This window comes from Lissotriton helveticus, chromosome 12 (genome assembly GCF_964261635.1).
Source record: "Lissotriton helveticus chromosome 12, aLisHel1.1, whole genome shotgun sequence".
Taxonomy (NCBI): Eukaryota; Metazoa; Chordata; class Amphibia; order Caudata; family Salamandridae; genus Lissotriton; species Lissotriton helveticus.
This window is the reverse complement of record NC_136073.1, coordinates 608,589,484-608,615,258: the sequence shown is the minus strand read 5'-3', so window position 1 is coordinate 608,615,258 and position 25,775 is coordinate 608,589,484. Positions and strand designations below refer to the sequence as shown.

Sequence of the window (25,775 nt, the reverse complement as noted above, 5' to 3'; positions counted from 1 at the left end):
GCCTTGTGATCTTAGGGGTTGTTTGGACACCAGTGGTCCTCTTCTCGTGCGGGCGGGGGGGGGGGGGGTGCAGAGGTTCTTTGAGGTGTCAGGTTTCTTCATCCAGGAACACACATGGTATGGTTGATGGGGCCTGCACATAGAGGCTGCAAGCGGCGTTGGGGAGTTCACGAGGTGTGACACCAAAGTAGACTTTGGCTTGTGAGACCTTGGGGACCACTTTGACAAGGTTGGCCCGCTTCACCTCTGGCTACGGGGCTTGAATGCAGTGGTGCTTGGCGTTGTTGGGTTTTGCCGGTTTCTGAGTCCTCACAGTCCTCCTTGGGGTGCCTGCAGGATGCAGGAGCCACACGAGTCCTTGATTCTTTATTGAAGGCAGCAGTCCTCACACACTTTGGAGGCAAGACAACTTGCAGGACGAGACGACTTTGGCGCTATTCAACGGCGAACAGCAGTCTGACAGGCCGGCTGGTGCCAAGTCAGTTGGTCTTCATTAGTCTTTGCTTTAGCGGCTCTTCAGCGTCCTTCTTCTTCATAGGTCAGCAGCATATTTCTGGTGCCAAGGGCTCCCTTAATTACTGAATTTAGTTGCTTCAGGGTAGTAACCATTGGGCTACTGACGCCTGGGGTCACTACGCACCCTTTATGACCACTTCCTGGGGAAGTGGGCATAACCCTGTCCCTGAGTTCCTACGTTTGCCATCGCCAAGATGGCCAACTCTGAAAAATCGCATCCACTTCAGGTAGCCACTTTAGGGGTGACACTACCCTGAAGGTGGACAAGCCTACCTAACTATCTCCAATTCCTGCCTTTCCAGAGCACTGGACAAAGAGGGGTGGCATCCTCTCCTGTGAGGGAAACCAGATTAGCACACCAAATGTGGTGGGCTTTTTGAAACTCCCCTGGCTTGAAATGCTAATCTACAGGTCATCCTGTGGGTGGGGGTTTAAACACCCTCTGCACGAGCAGGCTTTGTTTCTGACCTCCTGAGAGCAAAGGCCCTCACCCTTGGGGTCAAACGCGTCTCTGGTGGCAGGCTAGTGAAAACCAGTCAACACACCAGTAGCTGGTATGGTTTCAAGGGCCACCTCTAAGGCGCCTTCTGTGTGCATGTATTAATAAAACCATCACCGGAATAAGTGTGGGTTTATTAATGCGAGATATTTGATACCAAGCATCTCTATTTTCTTTAAAGCCATCATGTAGCTGGGGAACTCGTTTTCACCAGTGTCCAGCACATGCTTTAAAATGGCTACCCTTTTCGCTCGCACTGGGAATAATAGAACTGACTAGCCATGGGGCATAGCTGCTCATGCAGATATGTCCTCACGTGTAATATAAGGCACCCTGCCTTAAAGCTGTAGTGCCTGCTGAAGAGATGACTGACAAATATTACATGCAGTGTTATGGGACATGGCACACCAGGCTGTGTCATGTCATGTTTTCACCTTTGTCTTCACCAAAACATGCAGCCTGCAATGGCGGTATCTATGAGTTTGGTGAGGGGTCCCTTAGAGTGGCATAATTTGTGCTGCAGCCCCTGTTTATTAGCTCAGGACCTAGGTGCCATGAGTACCATTTACTAGGGACTTACAGAGGGTACCAAAGGCATTGCCAGGTGGGGAAACAATAGCGCAGTTTTGGGAAATAGATTAGGCACTGGGCACCTGGTTAGCAGGAACCCAGTGCACTTCTAGTAAAAATCACATCAAATACCAGGCAAAAAGTGAGGACATCAAATACCAGGCAAAAAGTGAGGGTGTAACAAACAAAAGGAGCTCAAGGGGGAAAGGCACTAAGAAGGAGGAGGCAGCCCCCCACTCAATCAGTGTACAACAATGAATGCCTCTGCCAACAAACACTAATATATCAAACAGACCTGGGGTCGAGTTGCACAAAAGGTCATACTCTCACTCAAGAAGTGTGTACTCAACACTAATCTACAGGCCGTGGTGTATATGCTACAAAATGTACTACGGTCATATCTAATTCCCACAAGTGGAACAGAAGTGCAAAAAAGTGTGAAAACAAAGAGAGAGCGCCTCACAGTAGTAACACCCGAGGGCGTTCCTGGCCTGGAATTGCCAGTTTACCCACTTCTCATCATAGGTCGCTCTCTCCTTGTCGTGACAAAAAAAACAGAGAAAAACACCCAAATAATTATGGAAATGAAATTGCGAACTTATATAAAGTGCCGTGTATGTAAACAATCTAATCAACCACTCATCTATATCTAAAGATAACAAAAGGTGAGTGTGTGCACCTAAAACCCTTGCAATAGCCAGAATACGAAATAACTGGCCACCGCTGTTAAAATGTGGAACCACTTGCTGGCTGTGATAACTTTATTCTGCTGCTGCAAGTAGTCCAGATTAAAAATGGTTCAAATTATACCATGCTTAGATGATGCCGACATGTATCATTGCTATTACTTCAGCAAATTCGTCAGGGCAAAATCAGGGTTTCAGATTCAGGTTTTGTTTTTCTCAATTCAGACGACCTGTAGTAAAATTTAAAAAACACACATACAACACAGTGAAGAGATAGTGTGAATAATCAGTATGTAACTGCCAGGGTTTCAACCAGTGTACACACACCAGTCCAAGTGAGGAGAACGTAATGTTTACCTGATGGCTGCCCAGATGCTGCATACCAGCAACCATCAGTAGTTTAGGGGCAGCGTGTCACAAGATCACGCGCTCGCAGGCGGTGCAAATTGCATAAATGCGACCTGCGGACATAAAAAACGCATATGACTGCAATTGGGGCGCTGGTTTCGTTATCTAAATCAATGCCCTTCCTTATATCCACTGATGTCCATCCTAGAGTACCGGGATGGTGTGGATAAGTAAAATGCCTTGCCAGACTGTCGAGGATACAAACAGATATAGTGCTGTTCACAGCCGCATGCCAGCGTAAATGGAAACTCAGGCTCCCCACATTTAAGGACCTCAACAACCCTACAGAGAACAACCAGTGTTTCCTGATGATTTTGCTCCATGATTTTGCTCACTGCACCATCAGGATTCAAGCAAGCCGGGCCGAAGACGGCTGTAATGCCAGAAACCGGTCCCCGGAAGCTTGTTTCCTTTCCAGTAAAGAATTGGCTTGGTAGTTTGGTCTGCCCTGTTCCCATGATGCACTGGGCCAGGGACAGACTAATTTGCATGTAGCCAGGTTCTGAACTGGGATGGTGCAGTGAGCTAAAAAACGGTGATGGATCAAGCCCTGATCTGTTGACTGGGTAGGAGTGTTCTGATTAATTCAGATACTCTGTCCATCACCACCCCCTTTTTTTAATCGTTTTTGCCACCACAAGTGTGGAAGGGTATGCTCAGATGTGAGTCCCTTGCTCACTGCACCATCAGGATTCAAGCAAGCCGGGCCGAAGACGGCTGTAATGCCAGAAACCGTTCCCCGGAAGCTTGTTTCCTTTCCAGTAAAGAATTGGCTTGGTAGTTTGGTCTGCCCTGTTCCCATGATGCACTGGGACAGGGACAGACTAATTTGCATGTAGCCAGGTTCTGAACTGGGATGGTGCAGTGAGCTAAAAAACGGTGATGGATCAAGCCCTGATCTGTTGACTGGGTAGGAGTGTTCTGATTAATTCAGATACTCTGTCCATCACCCCCCCTTTTTTGAATCGTTTTTGCCACCACAAGTGTGGAAGGGTATGCTCAGATGTGAGTCCCTTGCTCACTGCACCATCAGGATTCAAGCAAGCCGGGCCGAAGACGGCTGTAATGCCAGAAACCGGTCCCCGGAAGCTTGTTTCCTTTCCAGTAAAGAATTGGCTTGGTAGTTTGGTCTGCCCTGTTCCCATGATGCACTGGGCCAGGGACAGACTAATTTGCATGTAGCCAGGTTCTGAACTGGGATGGTGCAGTGAGCTAAAAAACGGTGATGGATCAAGCCCTGATCTGTTGACTGGGTAGGAGTGTTCTGATTAATTCAGATACTCTGTCCATCACCACCCCCTTTTTTTAATCGTTCCTGGCTGGTCCAGCACTTTCCTACAATACCTGTTTGATTTATTTGTTGTTTCTTTTTCATGTCAAAACCATATGTTCGAGGAATTTAAGCTGTAGATCACATCCTTTGCATACTCCTGCCATCTAGTGTTGGGTCCGTATGTCTGCATTTTGTGCTTGGAATGCCCAACGATAAATCAACAGGTCTTGCCGCCTCCTTTGGAAATATCATGTTTACTCAACTTATCAACGGGCCCAAATAAAGGTGTTTGAGAAAGGGGGAGTGTGCACTCCTTCAAAAGTCAGTATTGTGCTTATTGGGATGAATACCCGTTCTTTCAGATTCTCATATAGAGGACACGACTACTTCAAGTTGCAGTGTGACATCTTTATTGTTGTGATGTGAGACATAGACAGCCGACACGTGTTTTGCCCCCTATTGGCGAGTTGCGCCGGGGCTTTCTCAAGGTGCAGAAGGCTGAGAAGTGCAGTTCGGTCCCTGCCCACGGCTCTCGGTATGTGCATGGGTTGAATCCCGAATATCCGGGACCGAACTGCACTTCTCAGCCTTCTGCACCTTGAGAAAGCCCCGGCGCAACTCGCCAATAGGGGGCGAAACACGTGTCGGCTGTCTATGTCTCACATCACAACAATAAAGATGTCACACTGCAACTTGAAGTAGTCGTGTCCTCTATATGAGAATCTGAAAGAACGGGTATTCATCCCAATAAGCACAATACTGACTTTTCAAGGAGTACACACTCCCCCTTTCTCAAACTCGCTTTTCCTTACGAAGCTCAAGAGGTCCAGAGCTTTGAGTGTGTCTCCACTTAATTATAAAATCAGCTTATTAAGCGTTGTTTAGCTTTGGAATCCTTGGACCTTTCCTGTCTTGCTAGTAACCCAAATAAAGGTGTAAGGTTCATCAGCTGCTAGAAATGTCATTGTTTGCGATATAAGAAAAAGGAACAAATGATGGACTGAATGCTGAACAATGCAAATATTCACCCCTAGTCATAAGGATCTGGGTTTAATCCATAGTTCTTTTGTTCACCACGCCACCCCAGTTTGGAGCCAGCCATATGCAAATCAGTCTTGATCCTGCTCCTCATGGGAACAGTCCAGCCCGAACTGCAAGCCAGGTCCTCCCTGGACTGGAAGCAAGCATACTGGGACTGGTTTTGAAGCATCACCCCATATCAGCCAGGCTAGCTTGATTCCAGTGGCGCAGTGAGCACGGGACCCACGTCTGGACATACCCTTCCCACTTATGGTGACAAAAGCAAAAGGAACAAATGATGGACGGAATGCTGAACAATACAAACATTCCCTCCCAGTCACAAGGACCTGGGTTTAATCCATTGTTCTTTTCCTCACCAGGAAACCCCAGTTAGGTTGAGATATGGCAGTGTCATTTAGGAAGTCTTTTAAGTGTCCACCTAACATGGCAGGAATTTGCTAATATTATTAAGGCCCCTGCTTTTTGGCAAATTCTGATTAATACTCTTGAGAAGAGGAAAGATAAAAATCCAAAGGAGAATTTTCATCAAAGAGCACCATCCGCTACTGGCCTTTCTGATAGCTTCTCTGCATGAGGTATGTTAACTTCTAGGGGCTCACTTGCACCTTCTCTGAAGTGTGCTTGCCTGGGTAATACTGTCTCTCTCATAGTCCAGGAGTTCTTGACGCCTGATACTTCATGCTCTGAAGATGGGTGTATCTGTACTTATTATGCTTTCCTCGGTCCCTTGTCCGAAGACAAAATAAAGGGCTGCAGAGTTAGAAATCTTGTTTGTTTGTAGCTGCCCATTTCCAGACTCTACAATTAGGATCAGAATACAGACGAAAGCAACCTACCAGGTACTAACTTCTCTGGCCTTGGAGACTATACTAATGTGAATGTTCACATCAGTGAGTATGAAGCAGTTAAAGACTTACGGGTCTTTCCTCCAGAACTCCGTTGAAAAGAGCGTGATGACATAGAGTCACACCAGACCAATGATGGAGGTAACAATCACTAACACTCCTTAACGGAGCAAATAATTGTTGGAGACACATCTCCAATGAGTACAAAACAGACAAGGTAGGCTGTTGTAGTAAAGGTGTGAGTAATATCGAAGTGGTAAATAAGCAGTTGTTTGTTCTCCAGTACCACAAGTAAATCTTGCGATCAATGGAAAATCTAAATGTAAATCTAAATGTTTAAATCTAAACGTTTAGAGTATTTAGAGATTGGCTGATGAAAGTCACCCTCTAGAAGTCGAAAAATTCCCCATCTAACAAACCTATGGTTTTCTCACCCCATTTAGAGAATAGACTAAGTGCCAGATTTCCTGCTGTGGTGTTGTAGCTGTGTTATTAACACATTGGATATAGGGAGCGCTTTGGAGTATTACTTTTAAGAACAAAATCAAACGGATTCAACCAAGCAGCTTTAGGCTTATATGTTAGTGCATGTAAAGAATTGACTTAGCAGTCCACTTTTAGGTAGCTTGTGGAAGGCATTTCTTTGTGCTATGCTAAAACAGATTGGTTGCTTCTGGGTCACCATGGGTACACTCCCCAACGGTAAAGCAACTACCTTGGCATTTTGTTGTAAAATCTATCATCTACAGATTTGTTGAAGGTCAGCTTAAAAGTCTGTGCATAGTTTTTGTGCTCCTTATTGCTTAGATTCAGAAACGAAACTTAAAACCCAGCTGGGTTTGACACCCCTCCTATCAGGGATCTTTTTCCCCTCTTTGAACTGTCCAGTTATCCACCTCCCACTGTTTTGCATTCAGTTTTAAGATTAGAAATATTACTCTTGCAGTAGGAAATGTTACATACCTTTAGCAATATTCATTCAGTAAGGGATCCTCTCCAGGTAAGGAACAGGTCCTCCCGTGATTCAGTACTGGGTGTTCTTGGCTCCATAGACCTTCTAGGAAAAGAACTAAAGGAACATACCTGCATATCAATTCATGTTTCTGAGAAGAAATTTAAAGATTGTATTTTTCTGTTTGATATTTTTTAGAAAGTTTTAAAATGTGCTTAAATTTGGCCATGTTTGAGGTCCAACATGGCAACAGATAATAAGTCTAAGGGTTGGGGATCCAAGCAATATCTGTCACTGGAGAACTGTTGCTAGAGATAATTAACTTTCCTTATCTTATATTCCCTCTGCACACATTCCTCAGTGCTAATACCATAGTCCTGTTTTCTTTTTTATAATCTGTTTATTAGCGTTTGGTTGAAAACAAACCCAAAGTTCCGATGTAGGGGTCAATACAGCAGTCAATCTAATTATGTTTCTTTCTCGCAAAAGCTTGTTTCTAACTATCAATTCCTTGATAATGTGATGTGATCACTGTGCTGTTCTCTCACATGTACAGGTGCAGCAGTGTGTGGAGCTACTCAGCAGAGCCAGGGCTCCCATCATTCTGCTTGGCAGTCAGGCAACACTGCCTCCCACATCAGCAGCAGAGCTCAGGTAAAAAGTTCACCTTAACCAAGTGTTCTGCTGTTTATTTAGAGCACCCTACCTATGAATGGTTATCACAGGTAGTGTGCTCAACATAAACAGCAGAACTCTTAACTAAGGCGCTGATTTTAGAGTTGTGGATCTCATTTTGTCTTGGAAAGATTTTGTGACCACCTTGTGACTTGGAGCCCGATTTATATCTTGGTTGTATGCATACTCCATTGCAACAGTGATGGGGTAAACATAACTACAAAATAGTCAAGTCAAGTCAAGTCAGAGAATTTATATAGCGCACTACATACCCAGAGGGTCTCAAGGCGCTTAGGAAGGGGAGGAGGATTACTTGTCAAATATCCATGTTTTAAGTTGCTTTCTGAATGCTAGGTGGTTTTGGGTAAGGCGAAGGTAAGTGGGGAGTGAGTTCCATGTTCTAGCAGCCAGGTATGAGAAGGATCTGCCTCCCATGGTGGTCTTGTTGATGCGAGGTACAGTGGCGAGGGCTTGGCTGGAAGAACGCAGTTGGCGGGAGGGGGTGTAGAAGGACAGTCGAGAGTTGAGGCATTCTGGTCCGATGTCGTAGAGTGATTTGTGTGCGTGGGTTAGCAGTCGGAAAGTGATTCTCTTATTGACGGGTAGCCAGTGGAGGTCTTTCAGGTGACCAGAGATGTGTTCGTTGCGTGGGATGTCTAAAATGATCCTGGCTGAGGCGTTTTGGATTCGTTGGAGTTTCTTCTGGAGTTTAGCGGTGGTACCTGCGTAGAGGGTGTTTCCGTAGTCCAGTCGGCTCGTGACCAGAGCATGGGTGACAGTTTTCCTGGTTTCGGTGGGGATCCAGCGAAATGTTTTTTTGAGCATGCGAAGAATGTTGAAGCAGGATGAGGATACGGCGCTGACTTGTCTGTTCATTGAGAGAGAAGAATCCAGGATGACGCCTAGGTTCCGTGCGTGGTCTGTCGGGATGGGTGCTTTTCCAAGGGCTTCCGGCCACCAAGAGTCATCCCATGCAGAGGGGGATGTGCCTAAGATGAGGACTTCTGTTTTATCTGAGTTCAGTTTCAGACGGCTGTGTTTCATCCATTCTGCAACTTCTTTCATTCCTTCGTGTAGGTTAGTTTTGGCGGTGCTGGGGTCATTGGTGAGAGAAAGGATTAGTTGAGTGTCATCCGCGTAAGAGATGATGTTGAGGTTGTGTTGGCGGGCGATGGCCGCGAGGGGGCTCATGTATACATTGAAGAGGGTGGGGCTGAGTGAGGACCCTTGGGGTACGCCACAGATGACTTCAGTGGCCTCGGACTTGAATGGTGGAAGGCGGACTCTCTGGGTTCTTCCGGTGAGGAACGAGGTGATCCATTCAAGTGCTTTTCCTTGGATTCCGATGTTATTGAGGCGTTGTAAAAGGGTGCTGTGGCAGACTGTGTCGAATGCTGCAGAGAGGTCGAGGAGGATGAGGGCGACTGTGTCTCCATTGTCCAGTAGAGTTCGAATGTCGTCTGTTGCTGCGATGAGGGCGGTCTCAGTGCTGTGTTTTGCTCGGAAGCCAGATTGTGAGGAGTCGAGGGATTTGTTGGCTTCGAGGAAAGCGGCGAGTTGGTTGTTGACAGCTTTCTCGATGACTTTGGCCGGGAATGGAAGGAGCGAAATGGGGCGGTAATTTTTGAGTTCGGTGGGGTCCGCTGTGGGTTTTTTCAGAAGGGCGGTGAGTTCAGCGTGTTTCCAGTTTTCCGGGAAGGTGGCGGAGTTGAAGGAGCAGTTGATGACGTCCCGGAGGTGCGGTGCTATGATGGAGTCTGCTTTGTTGAAGATGTGGTGAGGACATGGGTCTGTGGGGGATCCTGAGTGGATGGAGTTCATCAGGCGGATGGTGTCCTCAGTGGAGATTGGGTTCCAGTCATTAAGGGTGTTCTCGGGGGGAGAGTGTTCAGCAAATGGTTGGTTGGGTTGGTCTCCGGGTTGGTTGTCGAAGCTGTTGTGGATGTCTGCAATCTTGTTGTGGAAGAATGAGGCTAGGGAGTCGCAGAGGGCTTGAGAGGGGGTGATGTCGTTGGAGTTGGCCGAGGGATTGGAAAATTCCTTGACGATGTTGAAAAGTTCCTTGCTGTTGTGGGCGTTGTTGTCAAGTCGATCCTTGAATGCTGTTTTCTTGGCCTTTCGGATAAGTTGGTGGTGAGTGCGGGTGGCGTTTTTGAAGGCGTCCTTGGTGCTAGTGGTTGGGTCTTTTTTCCAGGCCTTTTCAAGGGAGCGGCAGAGTTTCTTGGACTTCTTAAGATCATCGTTGAACCATGAGGCCTTCTTGTTGCCAGGTTTGCTTTGACGTTTTTTCAGTGGTGCTAAGGTGTTGGCGGTGTTGGATAACCATAGGGTGAAGTTGGCGGCGGCTTGGTCTGGGTTAGAAGAGTGGGCTGGGGTGTTTAGAAGGAGCGATGAGGAGATCTGGTCGGTGGTGATTTTGTTCCAGTTTCTTTGCAGAGTTGGTTGGAGGTGGTTGATGGGTTTTGGCTTGTTGTAGGTGAAGTGAACGCAGCTGTGGTCAGTCCAGAGGAGATCCGTAGTGTGGCTGAAGGAGACATGATTGCTGGAGGTGAAGATGGGGTCGAGTGTGTGACCTGCGATGTGGGTGGGGGAAGTGACCAGTTGTTTAAGTCCGAGGTTGGCGAGGTTGTCCAAGAGGGTGGTGGTGTTGCGGTCGTTGATCTTTTCAAGGTGAAAGTTGAGGTCTCCCAGAAGGATGTAGTCTTTGGAGGGGAGCGCGTGAGGAGTGATGAAGTCCGTGATGTCTTCACTAAATTTTGCGCGGGGTCCTGGTGGTCTGTAGAAGAGGGTGCCTCTGAGTGTGGTCTTGGGGTCGATGTGGATCTGGAAGTGAAGGTGTTCGGAGTTGGCGAGGTTGGCGTCAGAGCTGGTTGAGATGCGGATTGATTTCTTATGGACGATAGCGATGCCTCCTCCTGTGTGGTCGGTGTGGTCCTTGCGTGTGATCTTATAGTCTTCAGGGATGGCAATGGTGATGTCTGGGGCGGAGGAAGCGTTCATCCATGTTTCTGTTAGGAAGGCGACGTCCGGAGAGATGGTGTCTAGTAGATTCCATAGGTCAATGGCGTGTCTGTGGATCGAGCGGGTGTTGAGAAGGATGCATTGTAGGTGGTTGGGGTCGGGAGTCTGTGGAGTGGTCGTAGCGGAGATGTTGTCGGTGCCGCTGAATTTGCAGGAGTAGCAGGAGAAAGGTCCATGGGTGTGTCCAGGAGCGGCTTGGACGCAGTTGGGGGCGCGACCGGGGTTAAGGGCTAGGAGGGTGGCGGCATCGTAGGTAATGCGGGGGGGCTGGGCAGAGCGAGGGGCAGGGGGACAGGCGCTGGGCGCGGGCCAGGCGCGGACGGGCGTAGACGGGCTTACCTTTGGCGCACCTTCGGCGTGTACGTAGCGCGTGGACGCTGCGCGTGGGGGCATTGGCCATAAATGGACAGAGGAGGGGGCGGAGGGTGGGAGGGTCAGCAGCAGGGAGGCGGTAGCGGGGAGGAGGGGCGTGCCTGGGAAGAACAACACACAACAAAATGGAGGTCAGAGGGGAGGCGAGGCAGGGGCAGCAAATCGACTGTGGCACCGAGAGTGCTATCTTACTACTTGCAGGCTGATGAAAATAAAGCCAAAGTCGCGTGTACAATGCACAAAGCAGGGCGGGCGGCGCTCCGAATCAATGCGCTATAATTCCAGGTCAGTTACAAAGCAGAGTCTGCTTAAAGTCAAACAGCATTAAAATATCACTTAGGTAAATACTGCAGAGCGCAGGCGATACCGTTGTGTCCAGTTAGGGGTGCAATCACCAACAGCAGGCAGCAGTAATGGGAGAGGAGCGAGGGTGGGAGCAACCGGTCTGGAACGAGTCCGGGCGGTCACAAGGGGTTAGAGGAGGTGGCAGGCTCTCTGAACGTGGGTGGGAGGGTCAGCAGCAGGGAGGCGGTAGCGGGGAGGAGGGGCGTGCCTGGGAAGAACAACACACAACAAAATGGAGGTCAGAGCGGAGGCGAGGCAGGGGCAGCAAATCGACTGTGGCACCGAGAGTGCTATCTTACTACTTGCAGGCTGATGAAAATAAAGCCAAAGTCGCGTGTACAATGCACAAAGCAGGGCGGGCGGCGCTCCGAATCAATGCGCTATAATTCCAGGTCAGTTACAAAGCAGAGTCTGCTTAAAGTCAAACAGCATTAAAATATCACTTAGGTAAATACTGCAGAGCGCAGGCGATACCGTTGTGTCCAGTTAGGGGTGCAATCACCAACAGCAGGCAGCAGTAATGGGAGAGGAGCGAAGGTGGGAGCAACCGGTCTGGAACGAGTCCGGGCGGTCACAAGGGGTTAGAGGAGGTGGCAGGCTCTCTGAACGTGGGTGGGAGGGTCAGCAGCAGGGAGGCGGTAGCGGGGAGGAGGGGCGTGCCTGGGAAGAACAACACACAACAAAATGGAGGTCAGAGGGGAGGCGAGGCAGCAAATCGACTGTGGCACCGAGAGTGCTATCTTACTACTTGCAGGCTGATGAAAATAAAGCCAAAGTCGCGTGTACAATGCACAAAGCAGGGCGGGCGGCGCTCCAAATCAATGCGCTATAATTCCAGGTCAGTTACAAAGCAGAGTCTGCTTAAAGTCAAACAGCATTAAAATATCACTTAGGTAAATACTGCAGAGCGCAGGCGATACCGTTGTGTCCAGTTAGGGGTGCAATCACCAACAGCAGGCAGCAGTAATGGGAGAGGAGCGAGGGTGGGAGCAACCGGTCTGGAACGAGTCCGGGCGGTCACAAGGGGTTAGAGGAGGTGGCAGGCTCTCTGAACGTGGGTGGGAGGGTCAGCAGCAGGGAGGCGGTAGCGGGGAGGAGGGGCGTGCCTGGGAAGAACAACACACAACAAAATGGAGGTCAGAGGGGAGGCGAGGCAGGGGCAGCAAATCGACTGTGGCACCGAGAGTGCTATCTTACTACTTGCAGGCTGATGAAAATAAAGCCAAAGTCGCGTGTACAATGCACAAAGCAGGGCGGGCGGCGCTCCGAATCAATGCGCTATAATTCCAGGTCAGTTACAAAGCAGAGTCTGCTTAAAGTCAAACAGCATTAAAATATCACTTAGGTAAATACTGCAGAGCGCAGGCGATACCGTTGTGTCCAGTTAGGGGTGCAATCACCAACAGCAGGCAGCAGTAATGGGAGAGGAGCGAGGGTGGGAGCAACCGGTCTGGAACGAGTCCGGGCGGTCTGCCTGCCCACCAAATTTATAAGTGGGCATACTTGGGTTTAATCATGGCAGAGACTACTCCATCTCTGACTTGATTTAACCCCTCTGACTGGGCACAAGTACATAAACACAAGCTTGTTAGCTTAGTATCTTCAGGGTGCCTTTTCAAACAGAAGGAGGGTGGGAGGACACTTGGACAACACATGAGCTTACTGTGACCGATGCACGTTGTGGCTTGCATACCATTGCAGCTTTTGTTTTCCTGTATAGCACGTTGTGCGCTAGTTGGTGCCTGGCTCCTACTCTGTGGGAGCCATATTGGAAAGGGTTGGCTTCCAATATTTTTACTTGTTTTATGTTTTTAAAATTCTTCACTCTTATGTTAATTTACTTTTACTTTACCGGTAAGACCCAGAGAGCAGGGAAGCCTGTCCGCTGAGTCTGGTGTTCCTGGACCCTGGTTAAAAGCACATGTTCTTTTGCCCAACTGCTTATTGCTTAGCGCTCTCAGTGCACTGGGACACGCCCACCTAGACCGATTGGCTTTGAATGGGGGCGTATTTAAAGAATGCTGAAGCGCTGTAGTGTAGTTCGCATTGTACCCTTCATGCAGGACCTGCGCTGTTTACAGGTAACATATACTGTGGGTCTGGTGGTAGACTGACTGTACACCCCGCCGAATATGTTAGCCTATGTTTTGCATCAGCTAGCTCTCAGTGCCAATAGTATCTCCTATTATCAGAGAGACTAGTTTTTGGCAACCTCAGAACGCAACAAACCCTGATTCCTCAGACTTGTGTAAACAATATACTATTTTTCACCCAGTCACTCGTGCTTGCTTGTTTTGCTCTTAGAGAGATGCACAGAAGAAACAGTTGGGCGTGTTTACAATAACAATAAGAACCTTTGTTCTTCTCATGTAAAACAAATGTGCTGCTACAACTGTGACACAGTAGCAGAGATATAGAATCAGCAGTACAGTGAATAAAAAGGAATAGTATTGTTCTACCATTTTATAATAGTCATGAACACATACATGTATATAAAATGCATTTATAAATTAAAGTGCTTACTCCTAAGATGCCTGTCTAGATGTACCTAAACGTACCTAGCATGTTTGTTGGTGCAAAAGAGCCTAGGCCTAAGAGCCTAAGAGCCAAGAATCCTGCTAGGATTTAGTCGAACCACCATAACTAAATAGTGAGAGTGTGGGACTTCGTCCTGGACTTGAGTTGGACACCCTGCAAGGAATAGTCAGACCACTGTCCGCTGGAGCGATGGCATGCCGGAGCCGCAGCGTCTCTGGTCAGTGTGTCTTACGTGAAGTCTCGGTTCTCTCCCGCCTGCTAATAGCAAGAGGGGCTGTATTTATACAGTCTATGTGCGTGTGTTCCCCATTGTTCAGTATGAGGATGAAATTGGGATTAAACCTTGTGCGTCGATGGGAGAGGTGAAGTGTACCTCCTGGAGAGTGTACTCATAAATTATTCATATGTGCTTATAGATTAGCAATATCGATTGGGGAAAAACCCACCCTCTGCATGGAACTATGTGAAAGGTTTAGTCCATAAAAGGCTGCAGTCCTTATAAGGCGTTATGTCCATACAAGGTATTCTGTCCTTATTTGGAGTTATGTCCTTATAAGGCTCGTTCATATGAAAAGACGGGGAGATGATGTAGGGAACGTGTATGATGGTTTTTTTTTTGTAGAGTTTTACATAGCGCGAACTAGACCCGAACCGAATCAGGTATCAGAGCGCTTTACATAGCACAAGTTACGTTTTTACATGAGGACACACATTTTCATTTTTAGGCACGGGGAGATTAAGTGATTTGCCAAGAATCACAGGAGGTTTTAGCGTCGTTACCGAGACTCGAACCCAGATCCCCAGGTCCGAGGTCGAGCGCCTTAGCCTTTAGGCCAACTCCTCTCCCCTAAAATGTTCCCTGGACCTGTATCAGGGTACCAATGTGAAATATAACACCCACTCCACCTAATATTTAACAATCATAATACACATTTGAGATACACATTTATAAAGGTGTCAGTGCATAAAATTATCAAGCAGTCATTTATAATGTTTCTAAAAATGTTAAAAAAAATCATTTTAAAACTTTGTAAAAGTATACTTTTAACAACAAGAGAGGAAGGGAAGGCGCAACGCTCTTACTCCCCTCGGGTCAAGACACAATAGAACAACAAAGGAGTGTCACTTTAGAGATTGACTACAGAAGGCGCTGGCAAGTGAATTTGTACATAGTCTTGAGTCACCTGCGAAGGGAACCTTTATAGGTTAAAATGAAGGCCCTCACTCACGACCTAGTCGGTGACATGCTTCATCATCGGGGCCCACCAGGAGTGGACGAGTGCCACCCTAGTGTGCTGCGACGCCAGAATTACTGCGGAGCTGGTGTATTTGTGAGTGTGAAGTGAAAGTGGGATTAAAAAAGTCACAACTAAGTCAAAAAAGAAATGTATTCGTTTTGCCAATCGGACTTAGTTAAAAAGGTGTAGGATCAAGGACCAAATTAAAAGTCTGGTATTATCCTAGTGTAAGGTCAACATGTTTCAGCCTATGTGAATTGGTATATCAGGCATTCGACCAAATAAGTGAAGTGAGATGTATAACCCCAGTGGTATGGGCGCGCTAAGGCCCACCCTAGCCTGGGGTCATTTATGTTAAAAATAGAAAAAAATATTTTTCTAAGATTCCAGAGTGTTGGAGTGGAACCGAGTTTGAGTGGCGCTAAAGTCTAAGACGCCATGGATCTCGGGAGGGGGTGTTAGCAATATGGCACACTGCCCTGTTAGCTAAGCACCCGTTTGGCACCTGCTACGTCCTCTTCTGCCGGACCCTGCCCATACCACCGGGGTCGCAGCACACCAGGGTGGCACTCGGCCACTCCTGGTGGGGCCCGATGATGAAGCATGTCACCGACTAGGTCGTTGAGTGAGGGCCTTCATTTTAACCTATAAAGGTTCCCTTTGCAGGTGACTCAAGACTATGTACTAATTCACTTGCCAGCGCCTTCTGTAGTCAATCTCTAAAGTGACGCTCCTTTGTTGTTCTATTGTGCTTTGTGAAAGTATAACATTGTAGTAAAGTTCCGTAAATCACAGTTCTAAATGAGTTCGATCACACAAGTTGAACTACTGCAAGCGTACTTAGAAGGCCATGCTTTGTTATAGCAAATGTCAATTCGGAAAAAGTTCTTTTGAGAAAAAGTAGGGGAAAGAAAAAAACCGAGTTCGTTCCCAGCACACGGTGAGCCAGATTTAGATTATATGTCCTGGCTGGGAGACATAACATTGTCGTTGCATGTTGTCGTAGGGGACAAACATTGTAGTACCTCGCATTGCACTTGAAGAGTGCATAGATGAAACTCAGTTCTGCCAACAGCTGTTGGAGAGGCAGCCGGTGCCGTAGTTGATACCTCGGTGCCAAGTGTGGAACTGAAATCCAACTCAGTTACGGCATCTGCGGATCCTTGAGAAATGCATGTGTTAAGTTGGGAATACGCTGAGGACAGAAACGAGCATGGGACCGCAGTGGTTCCAGCCTGGAGTCAAAGTCCGTTGGCGTCTCCGTTTGAGGTGTCAGACAGATGTACAACTCGCATTCTCCTCCGCAAAACAGGCATCAGAAAACAGGTATGATGCAGTCTTCGAAGACTGGTCTGAATGACAGGAACCAAGAAGCACTTAGTTCTCGAAGGCGAGGTGCACCAAGATGTTGTACCATGCGCTCATGGTAATATCTTTCCAGGAGAGCTTTTACAATCTTGCTGGCGGATGGTTTGTCCATTGCGTAGCAGGTAAACAACAATCAGGATTCCAGAAATAGCAAGCAGGATCAGAAGTAGACTCCTGAAATGCTTTCAAATACGGAGTGTATAAACTTAGGAATAACTCCGAGGATGGTCTGGAAGTTGTTAAGGAATCCTGACCATATGGTCTTAAATAGGTGTACAACACCGCTCGTATCTGACATATTCACGATACGACCCATCATTTCTACGAAATGTCGGGGCCAGTTAGTACGTATTAGCGCCTGTATCTCTGTCGAGGTCCTTACAACTTGAAGTTCAAAGGTTTCTCGAGCTGAGGTTAACGGCACAATTTGCTATAACAGCATGTCTTTCATTCTGCTCAATATTATATACAAGTAATGCCTAGGTACAAATATCCAAACTCTACAGTAAGATGAAGAAATACTTAAATTATTCCTTCCTATGAGTTTTACTCTCTAGAAAAAACTACGTCTTCTTTCAATCATGATCAAAAGGCAATTCAAACAAAAAGTCTTAAAAGCTATTTTTTGAAAACAAAACTTTTTTTTATATTTTTTCAAATGTCAATATGTGTACATATGCAATCATCTATTCTTATATACAAACACTTACAAGACAAAAGACACACAATATTTACACTTGATCAAACATATATCTACTACTCTACTAATCCATATTGCCCTATTAGTCAATAAGGATGCTCTCAAAATTTTCAAGAACAAGTATTCCTTTTATAAGAAGATCACCCTTCTAAGAAGAACTAAGAGGTATAATACTCCAACCTCAACCTTTTTACAGTACTTTCCACATATTTAACAATGCTTCAAATTCACATGGGTCTCTTCAATTTACAGGTCGACACGTTTCAGCCCCAGTGGTATCGGGCCTCATCAGGACTAGGGAGGTTGAGCATAACTTTTTCAAAATTGTCCTAACAAAATTAAATATACTAGTTTACCTATACAATATAGACACTAATATGCTGCAGCATGTATTATGCCACCCCTGGGAAGCCTTCCAAAATGGTACCACAGGACTGCTACTGCAGCCTGTGTAAGGTGGTGTATGCACCCCTTACTAAGATATAGGTTACCTATGTCTACCTTTAATCACTGACACATATAAACCTATCGGTCAATCCTATGGCAGGCCTTATCAATCCTGAAGGCCGAGTGCTTGGTTTTGTGTGAGAGGGTGCCCATGCATGAGCTGGGCCCCTCTGCAGCTTTCAAAGCCTATTCTCTAAGGCTGTTTTGTGATGCAACCAGATTATAACCTCGCGGTAAATGCTAACTTTGGAATGGCTGCACGTAAACATGTTGTGTTTGGTTTCAAACACTTTTGAATCCTAGCCCCCCCCGCCAGCTTTGGCGGCGGGGGTAGAATTCCACCCTTGTAGAGGGAGAAGACATGTACACACTGGTCTGCCCGTTAATAGTTTAAATGAGCCCTGGCATCAACAAAATGGATGCCACAGCCATAGACATAAGTCTGACCTCCTTTTGCTGGACGAAACTGTGGCAGGAGAGGCCTGGACAATAGGTTTCCTGTCACATGGAGGTGTAACCACCTCCCAGACAGGGTTTACTGTATTGGGGCTGGGTGGGGGCACTTAGAGAGGGCTTTTCAGACAGCACTGGGGGCACACTTGGTGTCCCTGTGCATACCCCAGTTCAAACCGGTTGCAGGGGCGCTCAGCTCCTGCTCTGGCGCGAAACTGGACAAAGGGAAAGGGGTGTAACCACCCCTCTTCCCAGACCCTCCCATAGGTGGGTCCCCAGAGTATGTCCAACCCCTTTCTTCAGTATAAGTAAGGGACCCCTGGCAACAGGACTTTAGATTATACCTGGACGAAACTCTGAAGCTGAATCCTGGAACTTCAACACACTACTAACAACTAGAGGACTGAAAAATCTCCCTTGAGGTCAAGGAGTGACTCCCCTGTTCAAACAGGCACCAAAGAAGCATCTTGCTGGTCTGCCTATCCGAAGCTCCCACCAGACTCCGAAGTATTTGCGACCCAGGACACGGACTTCCTGACTTCTCAGAGGCCGACTCGAGATTCCAGCAAAGCTGAGACCCGCAGCCCTCACGAATGACGTGGGACCGGAACTCCTCGACACCATGCACATTTGCTACTGCATCGACTTCCCAAGCTTTCCCGAAGTTGTGCATTGGGCTACTTGCAGTCCAAGCCCCGAGCACCATCTGCACCGAAGATTATGGTCCTACACTCCACGAGTGTTCCGTGAGCCCGCTTCTAGCATTTCTGCTTGAGGCCCCTTCGCGATCCCTGGTCCGTCGTCTGGTGGGTCCCCGCGAAGGCAACTCTTCTTTTCCTTGGGCTTCCCTGGTTGCTCCAGAGGTGTCGAATCCCCACCGAGTGGTGAGTCCCTCAGACCTTGCTTGTCCGCACCAAAGCCAATCTCTGATTTCTGCGTGGATTGCTGTTGCCAAGGCTTGTAGGGTCCAATCCGGAAACCGACACCGCAGCACTCCACATCCTTCGTGGGACAGTGCAAATCCAGCACCTGGTCGTCGTTGACGCCTCCTGGTCCTCGTGGCTGAAGAGTCAAGCTTCACCTTCTTCGCCTGCAAGCATCTGACATCGGTGGGCATCCACTCATCGCCTTCCTGGTCACTGGCAAGTGACCCAGACTCTGTCTCCTCTGCTTTCAGGTTCTTGCCATCCATGATCCAGCCTTGGATCCCTCCTGACACCTTCCACTTGGATGCCAGCAGCACTTTGAAAACGACGACGAAACCCGACACCAAAAGACACCTATGCACCTGGCTTCCCTGAGTGAGGTAACACGAGTAGTCCGGTGCTCCCGTGGGTATTGACTCTAGAGCTTCCTAGTTCTAAAGGGGTTTGCTCCAAGTCCTCTTCTAAGTGTCCTTTATCTTTAAAATTCCAACTGTGACTTTCCCCATAGAAGTTGATGGTGATTCGCGGCTGTGTTCAGACACTGCACGCTTCCCTGTGGGTCCCCTGTGTCACTACCTTGGGTGGTTCCTGGTGGCCCCAGCGGTTCTACAGGCTCTAGGCCTTGTCTCTATGTCAGTCATGGTTCTTATACCACTTTCTTAATATGTGGTTGGTACGCCCCTAGGGCTCAACGTATGTTGTACTAATTTACTGCTTGCTAATTAAGTTTACTGAATGTACTTTTGTCTCTAGCCTCATAAAGAGACTAGAGGGATGTGTTTAGAATAATACATATACATTTTTTTTGAAAATATTTTTATTTGCATTTTTAAAACAGTGCGGTACATTGTTCGGCAAAGATACAGAGTAAGCTAAGCACAGTAGTCCTTCCGCAGAAACCATTATGATTATGTCACAAGTATAATTACATCTCAATCCATCAATCGCAACATGGGCTGTTAGCAAGTGCATTATGTCCAACGCATCAATCGGAATCAGAGCTGGAACTATCATCATCTGAGGGTGGCTCACAAATGTCCCCTCTATATTTATTCCATGCCCCCCAGATCCTACTCCATTTTTTGGGACAACCTCTGTTACAGAACACTGCCTGTTCTGAAATCATCGCTGCATCAATATCATGCTTCCAAGCCGCTAGCGTAGGTGACTCCATCCCGCCCCATTTCTGCGCTATATTCCTCTTTGCCATCAGCATACCCAGTGTCATCCAACCCTGTCCCGAACGTGTGAGGTCATTGGGTTCCCATATATTCAAAAGGCAACGTCTAGGGTCTGGCAGTACGGAAATTTCTTCCGATTGAGACATGGTTCGCATCACTTGAACCCAGTAGTGTGCAATTCTCGGGCAGTCCCATATTGTGTGATAGAAGGTCCCTACTTCACCACATCCCCGCAGGCAGTATGGGTGTGAAATTCGTTTCATCTTATGCAGTGTGTCTCTAGTGTAATATGATCTATGTAATATGCGTAGTTGCACCAAGCGGAGACGCGAGGCGATGCCCACCTCTTTCAGAGACGCAATCGCCTCTTGCCACTCTGAGTCATCAATGTCCCCACAATCATGTGACCATTTCTCCCGTAAGGCCACTATTGGGTCAGGTAAATTATTTATTAGCTTACGATACGTCAGTGATGTCGCCTTTGATGGCATATAGTCTGTGAGTAGTCTGTCCTCGAGAGGGGATGCCTCTGGGATGTCCATTTCAGGTGTCAGTGTCGTTGTTAATGCATGACGTATCTGCATATACCGGAAATGTTCTGATGGTGCCAGATCATACTGTTGTCTTAGTGTCTCAAAGGGTAGTACGTGTCCCCTCTGCCATAGATCCCCAATAGTTGAAATGCTTATGGCATCCCAGCGGTCAAAGCCCTTGGTTTGCCTGAGTTTCCCCAGCTTCTTTGTGTCCCATAACGGAGTCAACTGTGTCAACACTCCCCGCCATCCCAACCTGGTCAGTGCCGCGTGCCATATAGTGAGTGTGTGTTTCAGTGGGCCAAACTTTGTGTCGATCAAGGATTTATCATAGAGGGGAGTCAGCATACCAGACAGTCCCAACTGTGCCCTGCCTGCCTTCAGAGCTGGTTCGGACTGTGGGAGATGCAGCCACTGGTTAATGACCTTCAACTGTGATGCCCAGTAGTAAAGGCAGATGTCCGGGAGCGCTATGCCTCCATCGTACCAGCTTCGTGTTAGCTTGGCCTGCGCTATACGTGCGGGCTTATGACCCCACAATAGCACCGAGACTTGTGCTGCAATTGTTTAAAAATAGGTGGCATGTACGAGGTATGGCGTGTTTTCTAAAATATCGAGAAAGCGGGGTAGAGCCATAATTTTGAAAAGCGCTGCCTTGCCTAGCAGGGTCAGCGGCAGCGATTCCCAGTGCCGTATGTCACGTTTAAGACGATCAAGGGGGGTTGCAAGTTATGTGCATGAAAGTCAACTGGGCTAGCTGTGATGTATATCCCTAGATACTTAAACGCACCGTCTGCAGTCCGTAATAGACAGCCGTCCGGTAAACGTGGTGGGGGCCCGCGCAATATGTACATGGTGGATTTAGACCAGTTAATCGAATAGCCAGATGCTCGGCCGTAGGCTGTGCAGACATCCAGAAGAGTGTTAATAGAGCGCTTGGGAGAGGTGAAATATAATAGGATATCGTCTGCGTACAGGGATATTCTATCCTCCCAATCATCGGTCCTATGGAAGCCTCTGATAGTAGGCTCCCATCTTATCCATGCCGCTAAAGGTTCCAAAACCATGGCAAACCGTAACGGGGACAGTGGGCAACCCTGACGCGTGCCTCTGGACAAGGGAAAATCCGATGAGATATGGCTGTTAGCAGTGACATGCACCATGGGCTTCTCATACAACAAGCGGATCCAGGCACAGAACTTTGGGCCAAACCCAAAATGGCGTAGCACCGCAAATAAAAAGGGCCAGTGGACCGTGTCGAACGCCATATGTGCGTCCAGGGAGAGGATTTCAGCCGGTTCCTGAAGATATTCCGCGCGTGCCAATACACCATGTACTCTACTTAAATTGAGCGCTGTGTTCCTGCCGGGCATAAAGCCAGACTGGTTTTTATGTATGAGTTTGGGCAGATGGGACGAGAGACGAAGCTCCAATAATTTAGCAAGTATTTTAGCCTCTGCGTTTATGAGGGAGATCGGGTGATAGGACGTACACTGGTCAGCTGGCTTCCCCGGTTTTAATATAGCAACAATAGTAGCCGTGCGTTGATCCAATGGAAGTTCCCCAGCCTCTAGGCTTGCTTTAAACATATTCAGCAGATGTGGCGCAATCGTGCCTGTCAGCTGTTTGTATAATTCAACTGGTATACCATTAGGCCCTAGCGCCTTACCCGCCTGTGGTGCTTTAATAGCTAACTGCACCTCATCGGTCGTGAGGTCTTAGTCTAAAACTTGTGCTTCTGCCGCGGATAATGTGGGCATTTTAAGGTCTTTGATGTAGGTGTATGCCTCTTCCTCCGAGATAGTGGATGTAGAGGAGCATATCGTCATGTAGTGCTGTGCTAGCATGTGGACTATTGTATGTGGATCCGTAGTAGGGTTCCCTCCCTCCACCGCAAGCTGTGCTATCCACCTGTCCCGCCTGTCACGTCTGTCCAGCCACGCAAGTAACTTGCCCCCCTTGTCACCTACCTCATAAATTTTGTGCCGTGTATGGGCCATTTGTTGCTTGACCCCCTCAGTCAGGTGTGCTCTGTGTTGGCGCTGTGCTACTTGCAAACTGTGTGCCGTTGTGGGGGTCGGGTCGGCAGCATGCTGCGTCTCTGCCTCAGCTACTGCCTTTTCTAAAGCTAGCAGTTCCGCTTGCCCTGCACGTTTTTGTGCTGTGATGGAGACTATTGCTTGCCCTCTAACCACTGTCTTGTAGGCCTCCCATAGTGTGATAGATGAGGTCACGGAATCAGTATTGTCTTGGAAGTAATGTTTCGTCCCCGTCTTCAGTTCTTTCCTGATCTTATGATTGTGGAGGTAGCCAGAACAGATCGGATAGGTCCGACGCCGTTTGAGCAGATGATGTGCATAACTAATCAACAGAGGGGAGTGGTCAGAGATGCCCCGTGGCCTGATTTCTACATTTACAACAGTCCTGGGGCCACCCACGAGCCAGAAAATAATCAAGTCTAGTGAGACTATTATGCACGCTGGAGTGATAGGTGAACTGGCGTTCCAGAGGATGATACTTCCTCCAAAGGTCCACGAGCCCCATAGCCGTCAAGAAGCCCCCCAACCGTGATGCATCTAATCTGGGAGGGACTCTATCCACTAGGTTATCAGCCACCAAATTGAAATCTCCCCCAATAAGTAGGTCACCTTCCGGGAGCCCCAGTAGGAATGTGCTGAAGTCCGCTAGGGCCGTCGCCTGTAGGGCTGGTGGTATGTAGACCGAAACAATATTAAAAGGCTTCCCTTCCCACTGTGCGTGTATAGCAGCAAATCTACCTGCGTTGTCAGATTTAACGGACTGTATGAGTAAAGGGAATTGCTTTTTTACCAAGATACCAACTCCTCTAGACCCGGAGGTGAATTCAGAGTGGGCCATCATCTTAAAACCCCACCTGTCCATTGCCTTCGTAGCCGTGCCAGTGAGGTGTGTTTCCTGTAAGAGCACCACTTCCGTACCTTCCCTCTTAATGCATTTCAGAACCAGGCCTCGTTTAATTTTGTCACCCAGGCCGCGAACATTCCAAGTGAGTATAGATAAGGACGGGTTACCACATCAGAGCCTTCCCTTAAAACAGCGTGCGATTCAACCCCCATCATCAGACCTAAAACTTTCAGGGCCCTTGTGGACCTGCGTGGTAATAAGGTGACAATCAGTTTCCGCGAACCATAACACTGTGCCGTTCATTTCACATCTAAGCATCGCACGAACATATAACATAAAAAACAACGAACTTACCCCCCCTCCATCCCCCCTCCCTGCCTTGCGGACTCCAACCTGCCCGCCACCCCAACTCAGCAGAGTGCTCATTATCCCTATCGAAAAACATCGTTGCTTATGAGAGCATGGGGGGTGAAAGTCCAAGGTGGACCAGATAGAGCCCCAACAGTTCCAGAGTCCCGGCTCAGCACCAACAGTCTCGTCAGTAAGTAGGGGAGGTGAATCCCAACCAGCAATGATCAGCATTATAAGACACATTATACAGAGGAAAGAGGTAAGTACTTCCCTTGTGCCTGAAGGAGTCATTCCCCAGAGTCTTTGGTCACGTTGTTCTCATCTCTCTCCTCCTGCTCGGGTTCTCCAGCTTCATCGGTCTTTCCTTGTCGTCTACGCCACCCGTTCTGCCTGCCGGACCCCTCCGCCGGACGCCACCCCTCGAGCCACTCATGTGCCTCCTCCGGCGTATCAAAGAACCAGGTTTTTTTTATCGGCCACCACTCTGAGACGCGCCGGGAAGAGCATGGAGTAGGGCAGTTCGCGGGATCTCAGTGTCTTTTTCACCTCAAGGAAACTCCTGCGTCGCGCTGCCACCGCCGTCGTGTAGTCAGAGAAAATTGAGATTTCGGAATTTTGGATCCGTATGGGTGGTGCCACCCTTGCCGTTTGCAGAGTGGCGTCTCGATCCCTGAAATTAAATATGCGTGCCAGGACAGGTCTTGGTCGGGCCCCGGGGCGCGGGCTTCCACCTGGTACCCTGTGTGCCCGCTACACAGAGAAGAAATTTGAGAGGCCTTTAGGTTGCAGTGTGTTTTTCACGAGATCCTCCACATAAAGGTCCATGGCAGGTCCCCCTTCCGATTCCGGAAGGCCAATTATGCGAATATTGTTGCGTCTGGAGCGCCTTCTTGTTTGTCAATCTTGTCTGCCAGTAGTCTATTGTCTTCCTCCAATTGCGTTACGCGTTTAAGCAGTAATGCAGTGTCTGAGGTGAGTGACGTCGTGACCTGTTCCACCGCGGTGACCCTGGACGACATTTTTTGCAGGTCTGCCCGCAGGAGCGTCACGTCCGTCGAAATCGTACCCACCGTGGTTTGTACCTGATGTAGGGCCGCCATAATGTCCTCTATCATTATTGCGGGAATACTAACTCCCTCCGCACCTTTTGTACTAGTCCTCTTTTGCTCTGGTAGTGGGGGAAAGTCCTTAGCGTAGGCAAATTTATCAAGCTTGCTTTGTTGGGTCCCACGATTGCCTCTGCCGCTCATTGTGTATGGAGCGATGACCACTGCTCCACACTAGGGAAGTTTGACGGGCGCGCCATTGGCGTTTCAATAATCCAGCCCGAGTGGAGGGCAAAAAGTCCTGGCACACTAGTCAATGCAGGTTCAGTCGCCACCCAGCTTTGGTTCCAAGATACGGGCAGCTCCCCGCTTTGCCCCGTCCCCCGCACACGCCGCCAATGCGTCGTGGAGGCGCTAAAACAGGCCCTGTGGTACACGCAGCATTTGTCCAGCCACCTTACCGGCAGTTCAATACCTGCAGGGCCCAAAATCCAGTTCTGTGCCTCTCCCAGCACAGGTCTGTCCAGTTTTATTGTTCGTGGGGGGGTCGCCTCTTCGGTGAAAGTCGTACCTGGCCCAGGGGTCACCGCGCCTCAAAAATTGGCAGGGTGGTAGGTAAGCGTCTTAACCAGTGTGGAGCCCACTCTGAAGCAGATGGTCCACACAGAAGGGCGAATTAGGGCGATGGTAAGCCTCTGCGCCAGTGGGAGATTCCCAGGCTCCGCGCCTCTTCAGGCCGTAATTGCGGCGTGTATTTACTATCAATCAATCAAGGCATTTGTAGAGCGCACTACTTACCCGGAGGGTCTCAAGGCGCTTGGGGGTGGGGGGTGTGTGCTGCTACTGCTCGAACAGCCGGGTCTTGAGCTTCTTCCTGAAGGAGAGGTGGTCTTGGGTCAGGCGCAGGT

The 25,775-nt window shown here is 48.4% G+C and overlaps 1 protein-coding gene across 5 annotated transcripts in view; it reads left to right on the top strand.

The window, feature by feature from the left end:
* The window catches only part of HACL2 (2-hydroxyacyl-CoA lyase 2), a 526,035-nt gene that overhangs the window by 312,777 nt on the left and 187,483 nt on the right, over window positions 1-25,775 (top strand). For all 5 annotated transcript variants that reach the window (XM_078671142.1, XM_078671139.1, XM_078671138.1 and 2 more), the window contains one exon: window positions 7,347-7,444. In XM_078671142.1, coding sequence (XP_078527268.1) covers window positions 7,347-7,444 — 98 coding nt within the window. The remainder of the gene's footprint in view (window positions 1-7,346; window positions 7,445-25,775) is intronic.